The 25,733-nt window shown below is 46.9% G+C and overlaps 1 protein-coding gene across 1 annotated transcript; it reads right to left on the bottom strand.

Moving 5' to 3' along the window:
* Nucleotides 1–14,246: 14,246 nt before the first annotated feature.
* Nucleotides 14,247–15,869, bottom strand: LOC119332091 (adenylate isopentenyltransferase-like). The gene has a single exon (XM_037605293.1). The coding sequence runs from the start codon at nt 15,487–15,489 to the stop codon at nt 14,314–14,316; it is 1,176 nt and encodes a 391-aa protein (XP_037461190.1). The 5' UTR covers nt 15,490–15,869; the 3' UTR covers nt 14,247–14,313.
* Between the last annotated feature and the right edge of the window lie 9,864 nt (nt 15,870–25,733).

Here is a 25,733-nt window from a genome sequence, read left to right on the forward strand (position 1 = left end):
GGAGTTAAACATGGTACCCCTAGGGAACTGAACATTACCCCTGGCTCCACGGAGGCAGTAGGGTGAACCGTAGTATGTTGTCGTGCTTCGTGTCGAGCTGTCAACTCGGCCTCCCGTTGTGCGTGGCCGTGGTCCACAACATCTTGCGCATTAGCACCTCCCCCAGCCGGGTTGTTCCCCCGTGGTGAATCTCGATGGCGCACACTACTGGACACGGCTGGTTCATCTTCCACGTGTCTGCTGTAACTCCGGCTTGGACGGGGAGTGGAATGAATCCTCTCACGGCTGTGTGAATACGCTTGCTGTTGATTCAGTGCTGTGTGAAGGAGATCCCTGGCCCGACGCGCTTCCACTGCCACTGGTGATTCGCCTTCGGTTGGGAGAGCCGCCAGGCGCGAAGCGGCGGCCACAATATTATCCAATGGGTTGGAATAATGCCCGGACGGCGTTGATGATACAACGTTGTTCTGGCGAGGCAGGTCTGTTGCGTGTGGCTGAACCGGTGCTCCTGCTTCCGGTGCCCCCACCCGGTTTGGCGCGGGTTGGTTACCAGCTCCTGCACCTGGCGTGTTGAAAAGATTCTACGGCTCATAAACCGACGGGAGACGTGATCAGTACCTTCTTCTCATGACCTCTTCTGAAGCATTCTGATCCAGTCTAATCCGATAAGCCTGTGCTTCCAACTCGGCCCGCTCTGTGGCCATCCTGGCATTCTCTGCTGCCAGGTCCGCTTTAGCCTGGGCTATCTGATCTTTCACCTTTAGAATCTCCGCATCATGCTGATCCCTGGCTGCTGTGTCTACCTCCGTGGACATCAGTGCCGCTAGAGTGTCAAACAAATCAGACAAGACTTGGGCCGGAGGCGGCGGCGAGCTTCCTACCCCTGCCGGCGTGGCCATCGTTGAACCGGAGAGCATTGTTGCGGTGGTAGATGAATAAGGCGTTGGTCGTGTGCCGGCCATGAAGACGGCGGCCCGGTTTGGCAGACCGGGGGAATCCGGAATACTGTTGCCCTCGGATCCTCCCTCAATCCGGCCGTCCTGCAACTGGTAAAGCGATTCGGTTTCTCCAGAAGACTCGTCACCGCTGCGGACTATGGTTTCTCTGTCGGAGACCGGTTCCTCCTCGTACCCCGAACCATGGACGACACCTATGAAAACATGCCTTGCCTCAGGCTGAACCGTTGAAGAACTTGCACGCCGAGCCGTTTTGATGATGTCGGTGCAGGTGCCCGGCTCGGGGGCCGGTTCACCGATCTTGCCGATGAAGATGTGAATCCCACCAAAGGGGACCCGGTACCCGTATTCGATTGAATCGGCCTCGGGACCCCATCCTGCGTTGTCGATGTAGAGCTTTCCACGACAACTTTTCGTCATCCGGCCCACGACGTATCCCTTGAGTCCATCGAAGCTGCCCTTCAAGAACTCCAAACCACCGTGCGATAGCCCCACAGTGGGCGCCAACTGTCGTGGAATTGTCACGGCAGATGTCCTCATGAAAGGACTTAGTCGTGGAGCCATCGCTACGTATTAGCTTGAAGGGGTTAAACCGGACAAGGGGACACGGGAATTTTATACTAGTTCGGCCCCTTCAATGAAGGTAAAAGCCTACGTCTAGTTGTGATTGGTATTGCTGGGGTTTCAAAGGCCGGGGAGCGAATCCGCTTTGTCTGGCTCTCGAGTTGTTGTTTTCTGTCCCTGAACTGCCGCCGGGTCACCCCTTTATATACTCAGGAGGACCCCGGCCGGTCTACAGAGTCCCGAGGATGGCTCATACAAGTGTCCGCCTCGGTCTCTTCTTTCTTATCTTATAATGCAAGCTTATACAATCATGGCGGTTTACTATCATGGGCCCTAAATCGCCTGCGGGCTCCGGGCCTCTAAGCCTCATCCATAAAGCGCCATCTTCTGGGTTTCCTTGGGCTTCAGTATAGGTGAAGGTGAACCGGCCCCTCCTGGGCGGTTTACCCTTAGTAGTTATATCCTCAACAATATTCCTTGCTTATATTTATGACATGCGATTTAAAAAAAACAATGCACAAGAACAATAGAAAAGGATTAAAAACAAGGCCTAAAGTATACTACGATAAAACGATATGTAGGCCAAGTGTTAAAATATGGATTACCAACATTTTACTATGCACCTAACTCATTGAATATATAAGTTTGTTGCTGGTTGATTTCTTCCTGTTAATGATGTGTTCCAGTTTTATGAATCTGCTTTCCAATTCTGAAATGCTTTTGTGCTGAGTAGAGTCACGGACACATGATATGTGTATGTACTTCCTCTTATCTCTTAACTGTGTTTGTTTCACCATCTAACATGTATTTGTTCTGTGTCTCTATTGTGAAAGAACGAAGGGGAAGTAAAGGTGTGCTTCTCTTTCGAGAAGATCCGTAAATGAAAATATTTAGTTCTGATAGAATATGTTGGTTCAACGAGATGGTATGTATTGTATTCTGTAAACACGAAACCAGAATAATGGCATCGACCAACACAGTTACCATGGCTTGAATGTCATTGTGATGACGGTGGTGTGTGTGATTGCATGAGGACTGCAGGTCTGCAACAATGATGATGGCAATGCCAATTCAGTTGTGGTTGCAAAGTATTGATCTAATACTCATCTGAGTATTTTTCTTAAATCTAGTAAGTGAATAGATGATCATGAAGGGATGTTTAACTATAAATACGTTAACTCATTTCTTGGTATACTGAAGTGTTCTTCCGACAGGTGACTATGTGGAGCTTTTGAAGGAAAAGGATAAACCAAGAAGCCTAGGCGATCGTCTATTGGTGGCAACCTGGTATACATTGTTGGGGAACATAGTAATTTCAAAAAAAAATCCTACGCACACGCAAGATCATGGTGATGCATAGCAATGAGAGGGGAGAGTGTGATCTACGTACCCTCATAGACTGACAGCGGAAGCGTTATGACAACGCGGTTGATGTAGTCGTACGTCTTCACGGCCCGACCAATCAAGCACCGAAACTACGACAGCTCCGAGTTTTAGCACACGTTCAGATTGATGACGATCCCCGGACTTCGATCCAGCAAAGTGTCGGGGAAGAGTTCCGTCAGCACGACGGCGTGGTGACGATCTTGATGTTCTACCATCGCAGGGCTTCGCCTAAGCACCGCTACAATATTATCGAGGAGTATGGTGGAAGGGGGCACCGCACACGGCTAAGAAAACGATCACGTGGATCAACTTGTGTGTCTAGGGGTGCCCCCTGCCCCCGTATATAAAGGAGAAAGGGGAGGAGGCCGGCCGGCCCTAGGGCGCGCCAAGGAGGAGGAGTCCTCCTCCTAGTAGGAGTAGGACTCCCCTCTTTCCTACTCCTACTAGGAGGGGGAAAGGAAGGGGGAGAGGGAGAAGGAAAGGCCCCCCCCCTCTCCTAGTCCAATTCGGACCAGAGGGGGAGGGGGCGCGCGGCCCACCCTGGCCGCCCCTCTCTCTCTCCACTAGGGCCCATAAGGCCCATTACTTCTCCCGGGGGGTTCCGGTAACCCTCCGCCACTCCGGTTTTCTCCGAAATCACCCGGAACACTTCCGGTGTCCGAATATAGCCGTCCAATATATCAATCTTTATGTATCGACCATTTCGAGACTCCTCGTCATGTCCCCGATCTCATTCGGGACTCCGAACTCCTTCGGTACATTAAAACTCATAAACTCATAATATAACTGTCATCGAAACCTTAAGCGTGCGGACCCTACGGGTTCGAGAACAATGTAGACATGACCGAGACACGTCTCCGGTCAATAACCAATAGCGGAATCTGGATGCTCATATTGGCTCCTACATATTCTACGAAGATCTTTATCGGTCAGACCGCATAACAACATACGTTGTTCCCTTTGTCATCGGTATGTTACTTGCCCGAGATTCGATCGTCGGTATCTCAATACCTAGTTCAATCTCGTTACCGGCAAGTCTCTTTACTCGTTCCGTAATACATCATCTCGCAACTAACTCATTAGTTGCAATGCTTGCAAGGCTTATGTGATGTGCATTACCGAGAGGGCCCAGAGATACCTCTCCGACAATCGGAGTGACAGATCCTAATCTCGAAATACGCCAACCCAACATGTACCTTTGGAGACACCTGTAGAGCTCCTTTATAATCACCAAGTTACGTTGTGACGTTTGGTAGCATACAAAGTGTTCCTCCGATAAACGGGAGTTGCACAATCTCATAGTCATAGGAACATGTATAAGTCATGAAGAAAGCAATAGCAACATACTAAACGATCGAGTGCTAAGCTAACGGGATGGGTCAAGTCAATCACATCATTCTCCTAATTATGTGATCCCGTTAATCAAATAACAACTCTTTGTCTATGGTTAGGAAACATAACCATCTTTGATTAACGAACTAGTCAAGTAGAGGCATACTAGTGACACTCTGTTTGCCTATGTATTCACACATGTATTGTGTTTACGGTTAATACAATTCTAGCATGAATAATAAACATTTATCATGAAATAAGGAAATAAATAATAACTTTATTATTGCCTCTAGGGCATATTTCCTTCAGTCTCCCACTTGCACTAGAGTCAATAATCTAGTTCACGTTGCCATGTGATTTAACACCAATAGTTCACATCATTATGTGACCAACACTCAAAGGGTTTACTAGAGTCAATAATCTAGTTCACATCGCTATGTGATTAACACCCAAAGAGTACTAAGGTGTGATCATGTTTTGCCTGTGAGAGAAGTTTAGTCAACGGGTCTGCCATATTCAGATCTGTATGTATTTTGCAAATTTCTATGTCAACAATGCTATGCACGGAGCTACTCTAGCTAATTGCTCCCACTTTCAATATGCATCCAGATTGAGACTTAGAATCATCTGGATCAGTGTCAAAGTTTGCATCGACGTAACCCTTTACGACGAACCTTTTGTCACCTCCATAATCGAGAAACATATCCTTATTCCACTAAGGATAATTTTGACCAATGTCCATTGATCTACTCCTAGATCACTATTGTACTCCCTTGCCAAACTTAGGGCAGGGTATACAATAGGTCTGGTACACAGCATGGCATACTTTATAGAACCTATGGCTGAGGCATAGGGAATGACTTTCATTCTCTCTCTATCTTCTGCCGTGGTCGGGTTTTGAGTCTTACTCAACTTCACACCTTGTAACACAGGCAAGAACTCTTTCTTTGACTGTTCCATTTTGAACTACCTCAAAATCTTGTCAAGGTATGTACTCATTGAAAAACTTATCAAGCATCTTGATCTATCTCTATAGATCTTGATGCTCAATATGTAAGCAGCTTCACCGAGGTCTTTCTTTGAAAAACTCCTTTCAAACACTCCTTTATGCTTTGCAGAATAATTCTACATTATCTCCGATCAACAATATACTTATCAGAAATGATGTAGTGCTCCCACTCACTTTCTTGTAAATACAGACTTCACCGCAAGTCTGTATAAAACTATATGCTTTGATCAACTTATCAAAGCGTATATTCCAACTCCGAGATGCTTGCACCAGTCCATAGATGGATCGCTGGAGCTTGCATATTTTGTTAGCACCTTTAGGATTGACAAAACCTTCTAGTTGCATCATATACAACTCTTCTTTAAGAAATCCATTAAGGATTGCAATTTTGTTATCCATTTGCCAGATTTCACAAAATGTGGCAATTGCTAACATGATTCGGACAGACTTTAAGTATTGATACGAGTGAGAAAATCTCATCGTAGTCAATACCTTTGAACTTTGTCAAAAACCTTTTTCGACAAGTCTAGCTTTGTAGATAGTAACACTACTATCAGCGTCCGTCTTCCTCTTGAAAATCCATTTATTTTCTATGGCTTCCCGATCATCGGGCAAGTCAACCAAAGTCCATACTTTGTTCTCATATATGGATCCTATCTCAGATTTCATGGCCTCAAACCATTTCGCGGAATCTGGGCTCATCATCGCTTCCTCATAGTTCGTAGGCTCGTCATGGTCAAGTAACATGACCTCCAGAACAAGATTACCGTACCACTCTGGTGCGGATCTCACTCTGGTTTACCTACGAGGTTCGGTAGTAACTTGATCTGAAGTTACATGATCATCATCATTAGCTTCCTTACTAATTGGTGTATTAGTCACAGGAACAGATTTCTGTGATGAACTACTTTCCAATAAGGGAGAAGGTACAATTACCTTATCAAGTTCTACTTTCCTCTCGCTCACTTCTTTCGAGAGAAACTCCTTCTCTAGAAAGGATCCGTTCTTAGCAATGAATGTCTTGCCTTCGGATCTGTGATAGAAGGTGTACCCAACTTTCTCCTTTGGGTATCCTATGAAGACACATTTCTCCGATTTGGGTTTGAGCTTATCAGGATGAAACTTTTTCACATAAGCATCGCAACCCCAAACTTTATGAAATGACAACTTTGGTTTCTTGCCAAACCACAGTTCATATTGTGTCGTCTCAACAGACTTAGATGGTGCCCCTTTTTAACGTGAATGCAGCTGTCTTTAATGCATGACCCCAAAAACGATAGTGGTAAATCGGTAAGAAACATCATAGATCGCACCATATCTAATAAAGTACGGTTACGACGTTCGGACACACCATTACAGTGTGGTGTTCCAGGTGGCGTGAGTGGTGAAACTATTTCACATTGTTTTAACTGAAGGCCAAACTCATAACTCAAATATTCTCTTCCACGATTAGATCGTAGAAACTTTATTTTCTTGTTATGATGATTTTCCACTTCACTCTGAAATTCTTTGAACTTTTCAAATGTTTCAGACTTATGTTTCATCAAGTAGATATACCCATATCTGCTCAAATCATCTGTGAAGTTCGGAAAATAACGATACTTGCCGCGAGCCTTAATACTCATCGGACCGCATACATCAGCATGTATTATTTCCAATAAGTTTGTTGCTCGCTCCATTGTTCCGGAGAACGGAGTCTTAGTCATCTTGCCCAAGAGACATGGTTCGCAAGCATCAAGTGATTCATAATCAAGTGATTCCAAAATCCCATTAGCATGGAGTTTCTTCATGCGCTTTACACCAATATGACTTAAACGGTAGTGCCACAAATAAGTTGCACTATCATTATTAACTTTGAATCTTTTGGTTTCAATATTATGAATATGTGTATCACTATGATCGAGATCCAACAAACCATTTTCATTGGTGTGTATGACCATAGAAGGTTTTATTCATGTAAATAGAACAACAATTGTTCTCTAACTTAAATGAATAACCGTATTGCAATAAACATGATCAAATCATATTCATGCTCAACGCAAACACCAAATAACACTTATTTAGTTTCAATACTAATTCCGAAAGTATAGGGAGAGTGCGATGATGATCATATCAATCTTGGAACTACTTCCAACACACATCGTCACCTCGACTTTTACTAGTTTATGTTTATTTTGCAACTCCCGTTTCGAGTTACTACTCTTAGTAACTGAACCAGTATCAAATGCCGAGGGGTTGCTATAAACACTAGTAAAGTACACATCAATAACATGTATATCCAATATACCTTTGTTCACTTTGCCATCCTTCTTATCCACCAATTACTTGGGGTAGTTCCGCTTCTAGTGACCAGTCCTTTTGCAGTAGAAGCACTCAGTCTTAGGCTTAGGTCCAGACTTGGGCTTCTTCACTTGAGCAGCAACTTGCTTGCCGTTCTTCTTGAAGTTCCCCTTCTTCCCTTTGCCCTTTTCTTGAAACTAGTGGTCTTGTTAACCATCAACACTTGATGTTTTTCTTGATTTCTACCTTCGTCGATTTCAGCATCACAAAGAGCTTGGAAATTACTTTCGTCATCCCTTGCATATTATAGTTCATCACGAAGTTCTACTAACTTGGTGATGGTGACTAGAGAATTCTGTCAATCACTATTTTATCTGGAAGATTAACTCCCACTTGATTCAAGCGATTGTAGTACCCAGACAATCTGGGCACATGCTCACTGCTTGAGCGATTCTCCTCCATCTTTTAGCTATAGAACTTGTTGGAGACTTTATATCTCTCAACTCGGGTATTTGCTTGAAATATTAACTTCAACTTCTTGGAACATCTCATATGGTCCATGACGTTCAAAACATCTTTGAAGTCCCGATTCTAAGCCGTTAAGCATGGTGCACTAAACTATCAAGTAGTCATCATATTGAGCTACGTTCATAACGTCTACATCTGCTCCTGCAATAGGTCTGTCACCTAGCGGTGCATCAAGGACATAATTCCTCTGTGCAGCAATGAGGATAAACCTCAGATCACGGATCCAATCCGCATCATTGCTACTAATATCTTTCAACACAATTTTCTCTAGGAACATATCAAAATAAACATATGAAAGCAACAACATGAGCTATTGATCTACAACATAGATATGCTAATACTACCAGGACTAAGTTCATGATAAATTAAAGTTCAATTAATCATATTACTTAAGAAGTCCCACTTAGATAGACATCCCCCTAATCCTCTAAGTGATCACGTGATCCAAATCAACTAAACCATGTCCGATCATCACGTGAGATGGAGTAGTATCAATGGTGAACATCAATATGTTGATCATATATACTATATGATTCACGCTCGACCTTTCGGTCTCCGTGTTCCGAGGCCATATCTGTTATATGCTAGGCTCGTCAAGTTTAACCTGAGTATTCCGCGTGTGCAACTGTTTTGCACCCGTTGTATTTGAACGTAGAGCCTATCACACTCGATCATCACGTGGTGTCTCAACACGAAGAACTTTTGCAACGGTGCATACTCAGGGAGAACACTTCTTGATAATTAGTGAGAGATCATCTTTAAAATGCTACCTTCAAACTAAGCAAAATAAGATGTATAAAAGATAAACATCATATGCAATCAAAATATGTGACATAATATGGCCATCATCATCTTGCGCCTTTGATCTCCATCTCCAAAGTACTGTCATGATCTCTATCGTCACCGGCATGACACCATGATCTCCATCATCTTAATCTATATCAATGTGTCGTCACACGGTCGTCTCGCCAACTATTGCTCTTGCAACTATTGCTATCGCATAGTGATAAAGTAAAGCAATTATTTGGCGCTTGCATCTTATGCAATAAAGAGATAACCATAAGGCTTTTGCCAGTTGCCGATAACTTCAACAAAACATGATCATCTCATACAACCACTTATATCTCATCATGTCTTGACCATATCACATCACAACATGCCCCGCAAAAACAAGTTAGATGTCCACTACTTTGTTGTTGCAAGTTTTACGTGGCTGCTACGGGCTTAGCAAGAACCAATCTTACCTATGCATCAAAACCACAATGATAGTTTGTCAAGTTGGTGATGTTTTAACCTTCGCAAGGACCAGGCGTAGCCACACTCGGTTCAACTAAAGTTAGAGAAACTGACACCCGCCAGCCACCTGTGTGCAAAGCACGTCGGTAGAACCAGTCTTGCGTAAGCGTACGCGTAATGTCGGTCCGGGCCGCTTCATCCAACAATACCGCCGAACCAAAGTATGACATGCTGGTAAGCAATATGACTTATATCGCCCACAACTCACTTGTGTTCTACTCGTGCATATAACATCAACACATAAAACCAGGCTCGGATGCCACTGTTGGGGAACGTAGTAATTTCAAAAAAAATTCCTACGCACACGCAAGATCATGGCAATGCATAGCAATGAGAGGGGAGAGTGTGATCTATGTACCCTCGTAGACTGACAGCGGAAGCGTTATGACAATGCGATTGATGTAGTCGTACGTCTTCACGGCCCGACCGATCAAGCACCGAAACTACGGCACCTCCGAGTTTTAGCACACATTCAGCTCGATGACGATCCCCGGACTCCGATCCAGCAAAGTGTCGGGGAAGAGTTCCGTTAGCACGACGGCGTGGTGACGATCTTGATGTTCTACCGTCGCAGGGCTTCGCCTAAGCACCGCTATAATATTATCGAGGAGTATGGTGGAAGGGGGCACCGCACACGGCTAAGAAAATGATCATGTGGATCAACTTGTGTGTCTAGGGGTGCCCCCCACCCTCGTATATAAAGGAGCAAGGGGAGGAGGCCGACCGGCCCTAGGGCGCGCCAAGGAGGAGGAGTCCTCCTCCTAGTAGGAGTAGGACTCCCCTCTTTCCTACTCCTACTAGGAGGGGGAAAGGAAGGGGGAGAGGGAGAGGGAAAGGGGGGCGCCGCCCCCCCTCTCCTAGTCCAATTCGAACTAGAGGGGGAGGGGGGCGCGGCCCACCCTGGCCGCCCCTCTCTCTCTACTAGGGCCCATAAGGCCCATTACTTCTCCCGGGGGGGGGGGTCCGGTAACCCTCCGGCACTCCGGTTTTCTCCGAAATCACCCGGAACACTTCTGGTGTCCGAATATAGCCGTCCAATATATCAATCTTTATGTCTCGACCATTTCGAGACTCCTCGTCATGTCCCCGATCTCATCCGGGACTCCGAACTCCTTCGGTACATCAAAACTCATAAACTCATAATATAACTGTCATCGAAACCTTAAGCGTGCGGACCCTACGGGTTCGAGAACAATGTAGACATGACCGAGACACGTCTCCGGTCAATAACCAATAGCGGAACCTGGATGCTCATATTGGCTCCTACATATTCTACGAAGATCTTTATCGGTCAGATCGCATAACAACATATGTTGTTCCCTTTGTCATCGGTATGTTACTTGCCCGAGATTCGATCGTCGGTATCTCAATACCTAGTTCAATCTCGTTACCGGCAAGTCTCTTTACTCGTTCCGTAATACATCATCTCGCAACTAACTCATTAGTTGTAATGCTTGCAAGGCTTATGTGATGTGCATTACCGAGAGGGCCCAGAGATACCTCTCCGACAATCGGAGTGACAAATCCTAATCTCGAAATACGCCAACCCAACATGTACCTTTGGAGACACCTGTAGAGCTCCTTTATAATCACCCAGTTACGTTGTGACGTTTGGTAGCACACAAAGTGTTCCTCCGGTAAACGGGGGTTGCATAATCTCATAGTCATAGGAACATGTATAAGTCATGAAGAAAGCAATAGCAACATACTAAACGATCGAGTGCTAAGCTAACGGAATGGGTCAAGTCAATCACATCATTCTTCTAATGATGTGATCCCGTTAATCAAATAACAACTCTTTGTCTATGGTTAGGAAACATAACCATCTTTGATTAACGAGCTAGTCAAGTAAAGGCATACTAGTGACACTCTGTTTGTCTATGTATTCATACATGTATTATGTTTCCGGTTAATACAATTCTAGCATGAATAATAAACATTTATCATGAAATAAGAAAATAAATAATAACTTTATTATTGCCTCTAGGGCATATTTCCTTCATACATGACCTCATTGACCTGCCTGAATCTTTTGATGATAGATCATTAATATGTCATATAGGTAAAAAAATATGCACTCGGTACAACCGAGCATTTTATTATGAAAGTGATGGACAATCTCTTGCATTATCCTGTGGCTGGCCATGTACGTATTTCACCTATAAGCATGACACATAGGCTGGCATAATTCTAGAGAGGTTATTTTTAGTCTAAACGTATATATATTTTTTAAACTCCTAACACTTACAATTTATATTTTTTGTATTTATAGTAGTCAAGATGTGCATTTTGCGTGCTTAACTACTGTATAAAGAGCGCTAGCTTGCTCCTACATTTTATTCAATTTGGTTAGAACACCTAGATGGTAATAAAAAGAAGAAATTACTTTTTTCCGTGAATACACAGGTTGCGTATTATTCCATTGATAGAGGGAATTAACGGTTGTGTTCCTCGAGCTGAGCTGCGTAAACTGCATGGCACAGACAAGGATACGGTTAAGCAGAAGGCATGGGGATGCTCAGCCCCGAGAGTCATAGAATCAGATGACAGGCAAGATCAGGTTCAATCCTCGACCACCTGCCTTAGCCCCTGACCTTATTCGTCCCTTGATGCCATACAAACACTCATCGGCGAGTATTCTAGGTTCCCAATTATGAGTTAGAGATCTGCACCATTTATTAATTCTACTTACAAAGCACTTTTAGCACATACAATAAATTTCTCACTTTTCATCTTATATTTTATATTGATAATAGCTCCTGAATTAAACATTGTGGTTACCACTATCCCTTGGAGACATATAAGATTTTCATGTATGAAATGTTTTGCTTTTAGGAATGGGGACTCTAAAATGGACGGAGGAGGAGCTAAAGTTCAGGAGCCAAATACAGCAGGCATGTTATGTATAGAGTTTGCCAGGTATTGTTGTTCATTTCAACATCTTGTTTCCGATGCATTGAAGTGCCATTTCTCTAGAGCTGATCTCCTACATGCTGGTAAATATGACCTTAAAGTGCAGGTTAGTTCGGAAACATACATGAGAATACTATATAGGTATTTATGCTATCTCGATTAAATGTGTGATCATGCTGATATTTTTTTAAACAGAAGTGAACATATATTGCATGCTATCTAATAGCGTCTTATATTTGCATATTAAATATTCACATCATGATATGATCATTTAGGCCCTTCCCGTACTTGGGATGCAACAATCACCATACTCTAATGGCAAAGAAAGAAAAGAAGAAAAAGTAGAGGATGCTCAAACAGGCTGACCCTATAAACACTACATGATTTAGTAATAGAGAGTAATAAAAGCATGGCTTTTTCATTGATGAGATCCGTGTCAAGAAAATAAAATATTATATTTTTTCCTTTTATTATGCAATAAACTGTATGGCCAGAACTAGGATTAACTTAGAGAAAGTGTGGCTTGCCGCTTGCATGCCATCCATGTCATACAATTTTTTTTTTAATTTTTCTTCATTTCTTGTTCATGAATGTTGCACTCCAGGAGATGAGAGAAACTCAAAATGGGGGTAAAAATGGTCCTAAAAACCGACAGACTGATCAAGCTTGCGACTCTTCAAGCATTGATGGGCTTTGTATTAATTTTTTTTACTATATGACCTTTAAACAGCCAGGGATCATCGGACATTATAGTCATTGTGTTTTATTTAATTTCTAGAATATGGATTCAGAATTCAATATGCATATGAGTTTCATGTGTGCCAGCTTACTAGTTGCATGAAATAGCTCCGCGACGTACCGCAGCAGTGCGCGACACTGGACCAGAGTAGACCCGCGTACAGCGCATAGAAACGACACAACACAATCACTCTGTCGCTCGTACAGTAGCACAGTACTACGACGGAGCTCGTGTCGTATTACAAATACTACTTTGATAAGACGCGTGGTGCAAAATACTTGAGCCGTGTTGGTCGCCGGCACTGCACGGCACGGTACGTGTGCCGTGCATGAGAACCATCTCCCGTGTCCTCGGACGCCGTCCATCGGGTCCTCCGGCTGGCTGCATGCTTTTGGGGTTCCTGACCGGACCCGGGCTTCCGGAGGCATCCAGCCAGCCAGCCAGTCAGTCACCAGTGACGCGCGCGCGCGAGAGAGAAGACCGGGTTTGGCCTGCGTGTTTTCCTAGCTGGCAACAGCAAGAACACCGGGCGCGTGCGTATGCACCTACCAATACACACGGCCAACGCATTCCCTCCTCCCCCCTAATCAGCAGTGGGTCACACAGTAAGCATGGCCAGCCAATCATCCCAACTGCCAGAATTGGACGGGACACGTAAAGAGTCCACCATGGCATGCAATGCCACCCGGCCACGCCACGCTCTTTTCCCTCCTCCTCCTCCTCCTCCTCCTCCCCAAAGCGCATCGCCACATCATACGCACAGCATTTCGTCACCGGTTCACAAATGATGGAGCAGGTGGTGGATGGATGGTTCCGGTGCGGTTTAGCTGCGCCTTTGGGAGGTTCCAGACTCTACCCGTGTGTGGTGTGGCTAGGGTCCCATATATGTTTCAAAATTTGAACGGAGCGGAGTGGATTAGTGATGAGTGGTGGCGGTACATGACGACTGCCTACATACATTACATACATGCATACGTACAGTGGTGCGGTTGAGAAGCAGACGAAACAAATACTCCAACTCTCCCAATCAAGAAGAAGAAAAGAATTCACTCACCCTTCGGTTCAGTTCAGTAATCAGTACTGTAAGTAATTAACTTACACACAAGCCCTCCTCCTGCTGTCACTTTTTACACTAGCCTATCTCTCTCTCTTCTCCTCTCTCTCTCTGCTGTCGATCTCGGATTCTCGGTGCGCGTGGCCCCACCGGGCGCTGTCGGAGGGCGGGCGTCGCCGGGACCCTCTGCAAAAATCGGCGGTCAAAACCCTCCTCCCCAAAGCCCCCCTTCCGTCCGTCTCTCAGCGGCAGCGGCTCACACCACCATGTCGCAGCATTGCATCCGCGGCAGCCGCATCAGCAGCGGCGCCGGCTCGTCCACGCCCTTGGCGATGGCGATGGCGGTGGCGTCATCGCCGTGCGAGCAGGTTTGGTCGGCGAGGAAGGCGCGGATGGCGGCGAGGCCGGGGCCGCGGACGTCGCGCTCCCAGGACGCCGACTCGGCGGCCGGGCCGGCCCCGGCGAGCCGCGCGCGGATGGTGGCGGAGGCGTCGAGGCGGCGCACGGGCCAGCCCCAGCCGTCGGCCATGCGCCGGATCTTGCACACCTGCGCGGCGGCGAGGCGCCGGGTGTTGGCCTTGATGTCGTCCACGGCCGCGCGGAAGCTCCTGCGCCCGGCGAGGTACTCGCCCAGCTCCGGCACCCCGATGGCCTTGCCCAGCCCGGGGGCGTGCGCGGCGCGCTCCGCGGCGGTGGTGGCGGCGAAGTAGTCCCGCAGCTCCTCCACCATGCCGGCGCCCACCATGTCGTCCACGCGCCGGTCCAGGTACTCGGCGAGGAGCGCCTCCTCCACGTCCACCCAGAGGAGGCAGCACGGGTACCGGAGCGCGGGGCGGTAGCAGCGGTCGAGGGAGAAGGGGTCCTCGGGGAGCGCGGCGCCGTCGTCGTCGGGGAGGTCGGCGAGGAGGGCGTGGATGAGGGAGTTGGACCCGCCGGCTACGACGGGCAGCAGCCCCCTGGCCGCGATCGAGGCGACCTTGGCGGCGCCGAGGGAGCGGAAGGAGGACGGCGGGAGCGCGCCGGCCTCGGGGGGGACGGCGCCGAGCAGGTGGTGCTCGACGCCGCGGCGGTCGGCGAGCGGCACCTTGTTGGTGGTGACGTCGAGGCCTTCGTAGAGCTGGATCTTGTCGGCGTTGACGACCTCGCCGCGCAGCTCCCGCGCCGCGTCGATGGACAGCTTGGTCTTCCCGGTGCCCGTGGCGCCGACGATCACCACCAGCCGCGTCCTCGCCCTCTCCCCCTCCTCCCCCCACCCCGACCCGCCGCCGCTGGAGGAGGAGAAGGAGGACGAACAAGAGGAGGAAGAGCTCATTGCCGCGGCGCGCCAGATCCGCAATGGGCGGCGGCGGGAAGTGGCAGGCGGTCGTCCTCCGCCTCCGCGCGCGACGGTGGTGACGGTGGTGGTAATAACCCGATTAGCGAGGGTGTTCATGTGGCTAATGCGGCAGCCAGGGGCGTCGACGGATCCTGATTAGCCGGGACTCACCCTGTTTTGTCCTTTGCTAAATACGCCTGGACCCTATAAATCACAGCCCTGGACGCGCAGATCGAAACTCGCTCGCCTAATCTCCGCTTCCGGGTTTGATTTAGCGCGCACCTGGCGTTTGATTTTTTGCTTTTGCCGCGCGCGCACCCGGCCGATCTTGCTGCTTTCCCGGCGATTTTCCCTCCAGCCCAGCCAGGGGCGTTGCGTTTGGTTTTGGGGGTTTTGCAGGGGAGATGGATGGGATGGGATGGGGCTGTTGTGGATTGGATGCCACGGCTGCTGGGTCGTGTTCGTGCGTCCGTGTATATATACACCGAAAGACTGGACAGCGAGCTTCAGAAAAAGAAAAGAAAAAAGACTGGACAGCGGCCGGCGGCGGTGTCAGACAAAGGGATGGATGGATGGAGGGGACAGTGTTAGGGAGAGTTTTGCTTCGGGGACAGCGTCGTGACAAGCCAGCAGTACGCATCGGGGATCTTAACCTAGAAAACAAAACAAAAACACATCGCTCTGTCATGTTTTGGTTATGATTGCGGCCGGGCCATGCGGGCAGCTTCTGTGCTCGTGACCCGGGCGGGGAGGGAGAAGATACCAACAAAACGTACTACCACCAGTTAAAAAAAGCGGGAACATTCCATCCAGGGCGTGCGGTGGCCGGTGTCGCATGTCCCGCCGGGCGGCCGGCCGGAGTTGTTTAACCGGCCTCGCCTGTTCCCGGCGAGAGCGCGCACGGACGCACGGCACGGCACGGATGTCCCCGCCCGGCGTGCCTGCGGTGCGGCGTTGGATTCGGCGAACCTACGGCGCGCGTGCCTGTGTGACTTGGGTGGCGTCGTGTCGGGTCCGCGTGCCTGCGCCACGGGCGGTCCCGACGGAATTTCGTTCGGTTCGAGCCCAAGTTGGCATGGAGGTCGCCGCTTTCCCCGGCCGGGTCGGCCTCGCATTCGGTCTCCCGCGTTTGCACCGCAACACACCGCCCGTTTTCCCGCCATCCCGAGCGCGACAGCCAACGCTCGCCTTGCTTGGCTTTGTTTGCGGTGCAAGCAAAGGCAACGCACCGTCGAGCGGTGCGGCCTCCTCGGCTGGTTGGCTCCTGGCTGGGTTCTCGCCGTCGGTCGGTCGGTCGGTCGGTGACGGTGATGGATACCGTTTGTGTTGTGTTGCCTTTGACCTGGCTACAATGGTCCACCGGCGGATCGTATCACATCCTCCACCGCCGAGGTCCAAATTCTCCGACGACCCTCGCTTGCCACTGGTGGGTGGATTCGCATAAGTCTGTCTGGGCAACCTTTCCGTTCTGCCTACGTTCCCCTGGCGGTGCTCTTAATTCTGGCCCCTACATGTCTTGGAAAAAATACTTATCTCTTCATCTAGTAGTAGTAGAAATGTAAGGACCGAAAATACTTATCCCACGTTTCTTAAGGGAAGATTGTACACCTAGTACAAGTCTTCAGAAATACTTATCCCTGCATCTATGGTCTGTCCAGTCTTTCTACTCCATCTAGTCTTCTAGTAGAAATACAAGGCACGTTTCTTCGTTCGTGTTTGCTCAAGGATTGAATTTTTTTTTTAGTGTAGGTCAAGCATTGATTATGCAACAAATACGTGTATTTTGTATGTTGAGAGAAAAAAGAGCCGAAAAACTATTCTCCCGCGTAAAAGAAAAAAATACGGAGTCGACTTTGCATGCATTTACCCGTAAAAGTCTCGGAAATGCTACTTATCCCTCAATCTAGAAATACAAGGAAAAAAATACTAACCCGCACATCTAGAAATACAGAGACCCGCGCGTTTCTTCAGACTGTACATGCACAAGACTTGAAAATACTAAACCTTGCACCTAAAAGTATAAGACACACAAATTTCTTGTATTAATCTTTGATCAATCGTTTGTCATGCAATGCAATATGTACTTTTTTTAGAGACACTTAAAAACTCTTCTCCCCCACAGGAAGAAAAATAGTGTCGGTTTGTTATCAAACATTTCATAAATAATCAGGTTAACCGTTAGTCAAAGTTAAATCTTGACATAATGTCTTCCTGGTTGCCCCCGCACGGTCCTCGCCAACTCTAGTTTGGAGGGCTCTGTGTTTTGACCCAAATGCAAGCTCTTCTCTTGCCTTTCTTGCACAACAGGATCCTTATGATATCTATGCTGGTTACGAGTGGATGACCCTCCATATGATCAATCTTACCCTAGGGCTTCGAGACCGCCTCCTATTTTGTGTAGAGATTGCCCATTTACTAGGGAGGTTTAGCGGGCCGTCCTCACATGGGCGCACTATCAACTCCTTTTGTGTTGCATCATTGGCACCTTCCATTGATTGATGTTTGGTTGGAGGTGGCTCTAAATCACGCTAACAATAACCTTATGCACATGCGCAGTGCTTGTCTAATTCATAAGTCATGTGAAATGCACATAATGAGAGGAATCGACGTGTTTTCAGAGAGGAAAAGGCTAACTTAGGTTGAAAGTTGCCCACCTGGCTCTCGAGGACATATCCTGGGGACCTTGCATTTGATTTGTTCATCATTAGGCGTTGTGAACAGGTATGAGTATCAACTTTTGACATTTTCCTTTAAACAACAGTTGATTTGATATAAAAACATACCATTTGTTTACGATCATCAGGTAAGTATTTTATTTCAGTGTTTCTATCGCTTGGTCGAAGAAAACTATCACTGACCCCTGCTCGATTTTTTTTCTTAACATAGTACAAACGCATACGCTCACATACACACGCATACACTCAAACCATATGAACACGAGCACACACACCCTACCCCTATGATCACCTCCAATACTAAAGCCGGCACACCATCTTCGGATTGACGAACTCGCAACAAACACCTTCATAGTCGTCGGGAAACTTTACTCCCACTGAGCGCGCATCGCCGGAAGGCCTAAATTAAATTCAGAAAAATGCAACCACCAAAGCCAGGTCTAGCATTTGAACCGTGGTAGGTTGGTTCCACCACAAGGAACCTAACCATCCGAGCTACACTCAGTGACTCAGTTCGCCTGCTTGCTTGATTTTTTTTTTTGTTTGTGGTTCTTTTTATGAAAGAGGTTACCTCCCCGCTCGACTTTATGTCCGTGGATACAATTGTTTTTTTCTTTTTGGCAAAAGTCCGTGGATACAATGTTGAGTAACAAAAAAATTTAAACCATCTACTGGACAAAATTCGGTGAGGAGCCCAGATGAAGAGCACGAATTGACACAAAAAGAGACTATAACATCAACACGGCAGTCCCCACAAAAAAAAGCACATCAACACGGCAGTAACAAAAGTTACTAGTCCACGATGAGTAGTCGCTTTTCCGACGGCGGGCGATCCAAAGAAGGGAATCGTGAGGGCGTGCAGGAGGCTTCGGATTCCGTGCGTTCAACAGAGCAGGCCGGCTGGCCATTGACCGGCGTGCAGAAGCCTCCCGTAGATGCCTATCCTTCTGAGGCTCGCTGCACGTGGCAGGCCAGCCGGCGCACGGCGGAGGGAAAAGTTGCCCAAGAAAGCAAGCGTGGAAGAATCTGGGCTTCTCCGACGAGCCCCCGGAACGATGCTACGCTACGCACGGACCCATCACTTCGTGTTTTCCCAGGACACCACGCTACGCTACACTACACAGTCATTCATTCATTCACGTGGATGCCCAGCCCCTATTCATTGTTGCACCCGTTTAGTTGAAAAAGATGAAAGTAAATCTTGCACCCGTAGGCCGCAGCCGCAGCAAGGCAGGCACTCAGTCAGGGAGGGGGGAAGTTTTACTGGTGGATCGGCGACGATCTACTCTACCCCTACTCCCATCCGAGTATAGCCAAGCCTTTTCCCGATCGGAAGCCATTGCCAGCTAGTAGTACTGCTACAACACTCCCTAGGCTCTTCTAGCTACTCCTTCCGTTCCAAAATAGATGACCCAACTTTATACTAAACTTAATACAAAGTTGGGTCATCTATTTAGAAACGGAGGGAGTAGCACTGACCCCTTTCAACCATTCTTGGCTCCGGCTCTGGCTCTGGCAGTGGTATGTGGTCAGCTTTCTCAGCTTTCATCAAGGAGATGCCTCCGACGGAACAGGTGTTTCGAAGGGTATCGTGCTGCTTCTCGTCCTCGTCCTCTGGGTGGTACGCTCACCGGGGGTCCGGGCCACGCGGGCTCTCGCCCATGCCCATGTGTTCTGCACTTGTGCTACGCAAGACAAGTCCCAGAGCCTCTGATTCTACTGGTGGTCCGACCCTAGCTTGTACCGGAGTGTTTCTTTCACATTAGCACGTCGTTTTCACTTTCAATGAGATTTCCATGAATTTCAATAATTTTAGTAGGCTCTGGCATATTTACGTTTCGGCCAAAATATATCAGTCATTTCAGTTGTACACAAGAATTCAAATATTGTCATTTTTTTTTGAATTTCAAGTGAGTCTTTCAGTCCTTTGGCTGAAATGCAAACCGAAAACACTGAAATTCAGTAATTTCGGTGGGTGCTGAAATATTTCTCGAACTGAAATTTAAAACCATGGGACTGCACGAGTGCCGTGGTTATTGTTTTAATTTAGAGTATACTAGTATACTGCTTTACTTGCACGACGGTGACAAAATAAACCCTCCTATAAAGTGGAATATTAGGTAGTAATTCATTCTACAGCATCATACAAGATGATGATGCAAGTAGCAAGACGAGATATGCGAGGACTTGTGCCTGTTGACCTTTCGAGGGCCGACAAACACATGGTACGTACTACCGCACTTGCAAGAAGCAGCGTCCGTCACGCGGAGAACATTTGAAAATTTTACGTAAACTTGGCTGGAAACCAAATTGGGCATATCTAGCACGGTATCGATATCTGGCAGGAAAAGGAGAGAAGAGGTAGCATCTATACATGCGAGCGAATAACACCAAAGCCAGGGTCAAAAAGCCCTCCAAGTTGGAACCTGGAGGCAATCTAGTACCGCTACTATGAATTAGGTAGGGTACACAGTCAAAATGCGCGTAGTACATAATTAGTCGTGAAGAGAGAATGCAAGTGTTCATACGCCACAAATTTAGGCCTCTTTTGGTTCATAGGATAGGATTATCATAGGAACCGAAATCTTGTAGGAAATGATATGACATGTATCTCAAATCCTATGAGTAGGAATAGGAAACAAGATGTCATTTGGTTAACACCAAAGGAATTTTTCCATTCAGTCTAGGCTCTTTTTTATTTTCCTATGAAATGTGGAGGATAGGAACCAATCCTATGTAGGAATAGGAATCCATTCCTATGAACCAAAGGGCTCTAAAGAAAAAAAATTATAAAAATCCTATCATTTAGAATTCCTATGAAATTCCTCTAAACCAAAGAAGGCGTAAGTAGTTAAGCACTGCTAAAAATCTCCAGAGTGGGACATCTACGCGTGCATGCGGGGAATATTTTGTGGTGTTCGGCAGACAAATTATGCTAGTACCAAAATTCATGTGGAAAGACCGTGCCCGTACACGGATCCGATCATACGAAAAGCGAGAGATATGATCCGATCACCGATGTAGCTAGGCCTTGCTTTCATGTTCATCAGTAATAGAGAATATGGTGCATGGTATTTATGCATGTGCTGCTTTTTAGCCATGGATCCAAGTGCTAAAGCACGCATCGCCAAAAAGGGAGTACAATGGCTATGATTCCTTGCGGCCCAATTTGTTTTGTGCGGCCAATCCAATATGGAATGGAATCGAGATGTGAATGTCAATTTCTTCTCGTTGCAGGATCGTCGCTCACGTGACTATCACTGAGACACGTTTTAGAAAAATAATTTCTCTGCCTTGACTCAACTATATATGGATGTCTTATCAGGATTTCACCTTTGTTGTTGTTGGTGTTGTTGTTTGAGCATGATTTCCGTCGACTAAACAGAACATCGTCCTGGCCGTGGAAGCGGCCAAGATCCGGGTGTTAAGTTAGGAAGCGTTCCTACTCCTCGATGAGGAGCCGCGTTTGGTTTATATTGATGTGTGGCAAATAGCCATGCCTTGGCGTACAAGACGAGAGACCCATCGTATGAGATCAGGTCGGTACAGAGGATAACTACGAGAGAGAGAAAGAGAGGATATGTTGGTTGAGATTACAAAGTGGAGATAAGGAAAACTTAAACATAACTTTCTAACACCCTCCCTTAATCTCAACTATCCTAGGTTCAAATTCCTCTTGAACTCTTCAAACGGTTTTGTTGGTAGCGCCTTGGTGAATCCATCAGCTACTTGATCTTTGGACGGAATGAATCGTATCTCAAGTTTCTTGTCTGCAACCCTTTCATGCACAAAATAAAAATCAATTTCAATATATTTTGTTCTGGCATGAAATACATGGTTTGCAGATAAGTATGTTGCACCCAATTGTCACACCGAAGACATGAGACACGATTCAGCTTAACTCCCAGTTCCTCAAGTAGTGATTCCAGCCAAATGATTTCTGCAGTGGCATTAGCCAAAAATTTATACTCAGCCTCTGTACTTGACCTTGATACTGTTGCCTGTTTTCTTGCACACCAAGATATGAGATTGGATCCAAAGAATACTGCAAAGCCTCCAGTTGATTTTCTGTCATCACTACAGCCTGCCCAATCAGTATCAGAGAATGCACTGACAAGTGTAGAATTGAAACGTCTGAAGTTAAGGCCTAAGCTTACAGTATGCTTTACATATCTCACAATTCTCTTGACAGCTGACCAATGTGCAGTGGTAGGAGCATGTAAATACTGACAAACTTTGTTAACAGCAAATGAAATATCTGGACGTGTAAGTGTCAAGTATTGTAATGCTCCAACAGTGCTTCTGTACCTTGTGCTTTCCACCTCTTGAAGGGGCTCTCCTTCATAAGCTGAAAGTTTTTCTGAAGAGGACAATGGAGTAAGTGCAGGCTTACAGTTCTTCATTTCCATACGAGCCAGAAGCTCATTGGCATATTTCTCTTGATTCAACACTATACCATCTTGAGTTTTATTAACCTCAATACCTAGAAAGAAGTGCAAATCTCCTAAATGCTTTAAGGCAAATTCTGAGCTCAGATCATGCAGAAGGGCATTAGTAGCATCTTGTGATGAACTTGCAACAATAATATCATCAACATAGATAAGCAGAAAAATGACTACTCTTGCCTTGTTGTAAATAAACAATGATGTATCAGCCCTTGATGCAAAGAAACCAAGACATCTTAATTGAGTGCTCAACCTAGAGTACCATGCTCTAGGTGCCTATTTTAATCCATAAAGTGACTTGTCAAGTTTGCATACATAATGTGGTGTTTTCTTACTCACATACTCAGGTGGCTGTCTCATGTAGACTTCCTCTTCCAGAACACCATGCAAAAACGCGTTCTTTACATCCAGCTGACGCAAACTCCATCCCCTGGATACATCAATAGCTAGAACAAGTCTTATTGTAGCAGCTTTTACAACAGGGCTAAAGGTATCTTCATAATCTATACCATAACGCTGTTTAAATTCTTTTGCAACCAGACGTGCCTTATACCTGTCAATGGTTCCATCTGCCTTCTTTTTAACTCTGTACACCCATTTACAATCAATAATTTTGTTGGTTCCCATCTGCCTTCTTTTTACCTCTCTGATCTGGTACGAGATGCCAAGTTTTATTTTTCATGAGTACTGAGTATTCTTCATCCATGGCTTTCTTCCACCTTGGATCATCAAGTGCCTCATTCAACGTTGTTGGTTCACCTGAAATACACAACATGCCATACGGTATTGTGCCATCAGTACGTATTTTTGGATTTTTAATACCTTTCTGTAGACGCGTCATGACACGTGTAGACACCACCGGCTGTTCATGTTGCACCAGAGAATCGGCTACAGAAGATCCCAACGGCATTGATGCAGATGATCCTGTAGAGTCCGGTGTGGCCCCGTCTCCACGAATCACTCGAGTATCCACAGGATCTACGGATGCAGAAGATCCCGCTCCACCTTGTGCATGCATGCAGGGGAATCGCAGCGCGGAGCACCAGGGCGATGCGGCCCCGCCTGCTGATGACGTGGCGATGCAAGGTTGGCTGGGCGAGGCGTGGGACCGCAGCGTGGAGCACGAGGGCGATACACCCCTGCCTGCCTGTGACGTGGCGGCGCGAGGCTGGCTGGATGAGGAAGTGCGCCCGCGCCCGCCAGGACCGCGATCCGAGGACGATTGCGTCCCGCGATCCGAGGCTGACAGGCGCACAGGAGTTGCTGGCGCCGCCAGATCAGCTCCGTTTTCAGCGCCAATTTTGTCTTCTTGCGGCACATGAAATAACCCCTCGTTTTGATCATCCTGTACATCATTTTGTGCACCGTTTTCACTGCCAACCTGCACAGGAACAAGAGCAGAACTAGTGCTAGCAATATTATCATCATATTGATTAGTGCAATTGTCTCCCCCTTGATCAAAACTCCGGAGATTTTCAGGAAGGAGGAGAATTTCCTTTCGAAGCAGGGCACCGGCGTTGGGATGTAAAGATGCAAAAGGAAAGATGGACTCATCAAATACAACATCTCGCGAGATATAGACTCGTCCTGTAGGGACATCCAAGCACTTGACTCCTTTGTGCATGGGACTATACCCTAAGAAAACACACCTCTTTGAACGAAAGGCGAGTTTGCGTGTATTGTAAGGTCGAAGGTTCGGCCAACATGCACAACCAAAGATGCGAAGTGATGCGTAATCTGGTGTTATGCCAAGGATTCGTGTGATGGGTGTTTCAAGCTTGATGACTTTGCTAGGGAGCAAGTTGATGAGATATGTAGCAGTTAAGAAAGCTTCATCCCAGAACTTAAGTGGCATGGATGCATTAGCTAGTAACGCAAGCCCTATGTCAACAATGTGACGGTGCTTTCTTTCAGCAGACCCGTTTTGTTGGTGAGCGTGAGGGCAAGAAACATGATGAGAGATGCCAAGTTTTTGGAAGAATGAGTTGAGTTTCTCATACTCACCTCCCCAGTCTGTTTGCATAGCAATAATTTTGGAGCTCAGTTTGCGTTCAACAAGGTTTTGGAAATTGATGAAAACTTGGAATACATCAGATCTTTTCTTTAACAGGTAAATCCAAGTAAATTTACTATAGTCATCAATAAAACTTACATAATAGGAAAATCTACCAACAGAAGTGGGGGCTGGCCCCCATACATCTGAAAATATGAGTTGCAAAGGTGCAGTGGACACACTGGTAGAGCCAGGGTAAGGCAATTGATGACTTTTTGCTTGTTGACACGGATCGCAAACTGACTCGACACTAGGCTCATAGGGGAGCTTTTTTTGCTAAGGACATGTCTAACAACTACTGAGGACGGATGACCCAAGCGACCGTGCCACTTTGCTGAAGATGGCTTGACGACGAGATACGCTTGTTTATTTGACGCGGATGATGATGATGATGATATGAGTGGGTAGAGACCTCCCACACACCGTCCTCTAAGAATGATTCTCCAGGTGGCCAGATCATTAACCAAGAAAAAATAGGGATGAAACTCTATGAGAACATGATTATCACGAGTGAATCGATGAACAGAAAGAAGACTTTTTGCTGCTTCAGGAACATGTAGAATATTTTTCAGATGCAAGTTTTAATGGGTTTTTTAACAATTGAACTACCAATATGTGTTATTGCCATACCAGAACCGCTTGCCGTGTGGATTTGATCGCCTCCGTTGTACTTCTCCCGCATCGTCAGCTGATCAAGTTCTCCTGTGATATGGTTTGTGGCTCCCGTGTCGGCCTACCAGTTGGTATCTACGCCGTAGGTGGCTGCATGCGCCGCCTTCTCTTCTGGCTCTCCATCTTCATAGCGCCACCAACAGAGCCGCGCCCCCCGGATGATATTTGAGGCATATCTGGCACTCGGGGTTGTCACGCTGCTGCTGATCACACGCCCGTTGAGGTTGGTTCTGTCGCTGGCGTCCTCTGTAGCTGTTCCCACCGCGAGCAGGAGACGGCTGCCGATCTCCACGGCCGCGCCCCCTTGTGCCTCGCCCACGGTAGGGTTTCCCTCGGGCTTGGTCGCGGCCTCTGTAGGCAGCGTTTGCAGAAGTGTGAAAGCCACCAGAGGAAGCATCGCCCAACATCTCCAATCTCTGATCAAACGCAGAGATTTGGGCAAAGAGGTCATCTGGGGTGATTGTGTTCTTGATGGCACCAATCGCCGCAACTACAGGATCATAGTCACGGTCTAGC

This window comes from Triticum dicoccoides, chromosome 1A, assembly GCF_002162155.2.
Source record: "Triticum dicoccoides isolate Atlit2015 ecotype Zavitan chromosome 1A, WEW_v2.0, whole genome shotgun sequence".
Classification (NCBI taxonomy): domain Eukaryota; kingdom Viridiplantae; phylum Streptophyta; class Magnoliopsida; order Poales; family Poaceae; genus Triticum; species Triticum dicoccoides.

Excerpts from the sequence above, each read along its gene's own strand:
- LOC119332091 (XM_037605293.1), bottom strand. The coding sequence starts at position 15,489 with ATGAACACCCTCGCTAATCGGGTTATTACCACCACCGTCACCACCGTC.